Source organism: Nannospalax galili, unplaced genomic scaffold (genome assembly GCF_000622305.1).
Source record: "Nannospalax galili isolate Female #2095 unplaced genomic scaffold, S.galili_v1.0 scaffold252, whole genome shotgun sequence".
Lineage (NCBI taxonomy): Eukaryota > Metazoa > Chordata > Mammalia > Rodentia > Spalacidae > Nannospalax > Nannospalax galili.
In genome coordinates this window covers 3,839,232-3,843,250 of record NW_008333886.1, presented here as the reverse complement: position 1 = coordinate 3,843,250, position 4,019 = coordinate 3,839,232, and the positions used below count along the sequence as shown (strand labels likewise).

The 4,019-nt window shown below is 45.1% G+C and overlaps 1 protein-coding gene across 1 annotated transcript in view; it reads right to left on the bottom strand.

Annotated features, from left to right (window-relative positions):
• Positions 1 to 306: 306 nt before the first annotated feature.
• The window catches only part of Dsg2 (desmoglein 2), a 50,591-nt gene continuing 46,878 nt past the window's right edge, over positions 307 to 4,019 (bottom strand). The window contains exon 15 of the mRNA XM_017797088.2: positions 307 to 2,240. Coding sequence (XP_017652577.1) covers positions 1,218 to 2,240 — 1,023 coding nt within the window. The 3' untranslated portion in view covers positions 307 to 1,217. The remainder of the gene's footprint in view (positions 2,241 to 4,019) is intronic.

Below are 4,019 nucleotides of genomic sequence, written 5' to 3'. Positions count from 1 at the left end.
ATGGTTTGTAAAACAGCTCAAGTCCACAGAGATTTACTTGGCACCCAGGGAGGCACTGAGGGGTAGGGCAGTGAGCGGCATCCTGTAGGGATATGGCTGTTCACTCTGACCGCACTGAACTGTGTGAGTGCAGGTGTTGGGTAGAGTCCAAAGAGGGTATGGATCCCCTGGAGCTAGAGTTACAGGTGATTATGAGCCAACCTACAGGGTGCTGGGAACTGACTGACCTCTGGGACTCTGTAAGAGCAGTATGTGCTCTTTAACTGCTGAGCCATCTCTCAAGTCCCTAACTGCATTAAACTGTAGCTAAGAAAAAAATACACCCTGAATTTTTCTTCATAAAATATTACCATACTAAGTAAAAATTATTTTATATTTGTGACTTTTATCCTGGATTATTTATTTAGCTGAATTTGAAGCACCCAAATTTTCATGACTGTTGAAAGACAAGGGGAAATACTATGTCATTTCTGAGATCACAGGACATGTTGTACATGTATGTCAAGAGCACAGAAATGCACAGTACATATCTTTATCATGTCAGTGTTCTAAAATTCGATTTTACCCAAATTAAAAGGGTTCCAATGCTTTTGGGTATGGTGGTGCACGCCTTTACTCCCAACACTCAGGAGGCAGAGACAGGTAGATCTCTGTGAGATCGAGGTCAGCCTGGTCTACATAGCTAGTGCCAGGCCAGCTGGGGCTACAGGGAGACCCTGTCTCAAAAAGACAAAAGAAGAAAAGGGGTTCCAATGTTAAGTATCGTAATATACCAGGTATCAAACATCTGTGTTAAATATTAATGTGATATGCAGAGACCCAGTTTCAAACATCTATGTTAAATATTAATCTGATATGCAGAGACTCACTTTCCTGGGTTGCTCTCCTGGACAGCTGATGAACTAGAAACTGAATTAATCTGGTAAATTCTCAGAAGCCAGTTTTACCCTCTGTTTACTTTGTCCTGTGACTGTGGCTTGCGCAGCTCCCTAAAAGGCACTTAGGAGATCAGGAGCCAGCTTCTTCCCTCCTCCCTTGGTCTATCATGGAGCATTTCTGAAATGCAGCCCTGGAATCAGAGAGTGTGGCCTGTGGCATATCAGTGACCTTTCTCAGTGTTCAAGTCTGCATGTGTGGGGCTTATGAAAGGCTAGGCACATGGAAAACCTTATCTGTCCTCGCTAGTTCACCTGGGTTGGAGTGGGGCTGGCTGCTGCTTATGAGTACGAATGCTGCACTGTGCTATGTCTGGTGACCCTGGTGGATGATGTGGTTACGGCAGAATTAGGATGACCAGATTCCTCTGAATCTAAATTTGGCAGAGGGTCTGGGAACCCAGTTCTGGAAACCACTGTCTTCCTAGCCTTCACAGAGGCTTCACTGGGCATCTGGTAACCGGACTGCAGAGTGGAAGCAGGAGCCAGCACTCTCTCTGTGACTGTCACATTCTGTCCTGTTGCCACACTGGACGGAACCAGAGTAGGCTGTACCCCTGAGCTGGGAGCAAGGACACTCTCTCTTTCCCTTACCATCACATATTGTGCATCTTTCAGATGCTGGGTGACCTCGAGGGGGTTAGGGACACCCACGTTAGGCTGGATCACTCTCTCAGTCACCAAGACATTTCCTTCATTGGTATAATGCTGATCCACCAAGGTGGATGCTGGGGCGTATACCCTCTCTGTCACGATAAGGCTCTGCGGCTGTCCTGGATCCAGGATCACCGTGCTGGGTGGCACTGTAGAGCCAGTGGCATAGGAGGTTTCTGTCACTATAATATTACTAGCAGCTACTGGGTCAGGAAGGGGTGGCACTACCTTCTGAGTCTGCCTAGATGACACAGAGCTCTCGGTGAGAATTTCCTGAGTGACTCTGTCTGCATGCGCCTGGCGCCGAGGTTTTGGGACTGGAAAGCTGCCATCAGAGGAGTAGGCCTTCTCTGAATGAACTGTTGTCTGCGTATAGTGTGAGTGTGCCTCGGGGTTCACACCTGCGTCTCGGACAGGCTGTTGCCTCTGCTCCACGTCCATGTCCAGATCGATTTTTTGACCTAAGCAGACTTCAGCTAGTGTCCTGAATTTCAGTCCCAAGTCATCCAGGAAGCGATCGTCAAGCTCTCCTTCAATAAAACTGCAGCAGCCAATGGAGCCCCGCTGAGATTCTGTTTCTTCCTGAGAGTAAACCAGAAGGCAGTCTTTGGCCATGTGGAGGTCATCTTCTTCAGCATAGGAGGCTATTTTCTATGGAGGAACGGAGAAGAGAGGTAAATAATTACTGATAGGAATTCATTTAGGAGCGAGGCTCGATATTCCAGTCTAAAATGCAAAATCTGAGTCTAATTACTTGAAAACACAAGAGAACCCCAATGGCAATATCCTGCGACGCCGCCGGCGGTGGTCTCAGGGAATGTTAACATGAAAAGCGAAGGGAGGGACAGGATACAATGTCAGAACAAAGGAGAATCAAGTGTCAAGAGAATCAAAGCAAGAATGCATTTTGGATTAGATTCTGGATAGGAAAAACAACTGCCATCAGGGACATTGCTGTGATAAGTGACTAAACTGAAATGTAAATTGTGTCTATTTTGTTAGCTATGCTATGGTAATACAGGTGTGTATATTTGTGGGTGTTTGTGTATGTGTGAGACAATAGAAACACAAATAGAAAATACGGCAAATGTTAATACAACGGATAGGAGTTCAAAATTTCTATCTTTTTTTCTTTCTTGACAGTGTTTCATGTATTCCAGGTTGGCCTCCAACTCAGTGTGCAGCTGGGGATGCCTCAAAGTCCTGGGTCCTCCTGTCTCCTCCTCCCGTGTCCTGGGATTATAGGTGTGTACCACCACATTCAGCTCTACTGGCCTGCAGGTTTTCAACGACTTTGAAATTACCTCTAAATCAAATGTTAGTGTGTACACACATGACTGTGAAGAGACTAGAAGAGGCACAGAGTGCAGAGGGAAACCTCAAAATAAAACCCAGGACACGAGACTCACATGAGACAGAAAAGGGGAGGAAGTGGCTTTCCTGACTCTGTATCTGTCAGAATAACTGATGGGCGAGGGATGTCAGAGAGGCTGGAAAGGAGCCAAGCGCCCCGGTAATTTATAAATTTAAGAAAGGGAGACAGAAATAAATGTTTTGACTATGGAAGCCCCTCCCCTCAGTCACTGCAAATGCCTGTAAGATACCTAACACTCTGTCTCTGTCCATCCTGTGGGGGATACATGGGACTTGCTCCAAGTTGCCCAGTCCTGCTTTTTTCCCCACTACTTTACTGTGTCTATAAGCTCACTAGTAATGTCCTTTATCTCATTTCTTTTGAAAGGTTTATTTATTTCATCTGTGTGTTTTTCTGCTTGTACATATGTGCACCATGCACCTGCCTGGTGTCCTGGAAGCCAGAAGAGGGCATCAGATCCCTTGGAACTAGAGGTAGAGAGAACTGTTAGCCACCATGTGGGTGCTGGGAATGGAACCCAGGTCCTCTGTAAAAGCAGCCATGGTCTTAACCCCGGAGCCATCTCTCAGTCCCCTTTATCTCATTCTAGTATCGATAGTTTGTCTCCATCTTTGTGTTAATTTGACTGGCTAAGAGGTTCACAGGTCTTATTAATCTCTTAAAATAGCTTTTGATTGGTTCCCCCTTTTCACTATTTAATTGATTTCTACTTTAAATTCATTATGACCTTATTTTCAAATTGCTTTAGATTTAACTTCTGTTTTTGTGACTCTTTAAGGTGGAAGCTTAGGTCAGTGATTTAAAACTCACCTTTACTTTTATTTTTCTGGTATAAATTTTCCTCAAAGCATCACTTTGGCAATCCTCAACAGATGTTGATAAAACACGGATCAAGTTTTAGTCAATTTAAGCTGCTCACTAACTGCTCCTATTATCAATGGATTATTTAGAAATGTTTAACTTACACATATTTGGGAACACTGGCCTTCAGGACCAGTAATTGTTTCAGGTCTCTGCATGATTGCAACTCTAGCCCCCCCCCGCCTCTTGCGCGC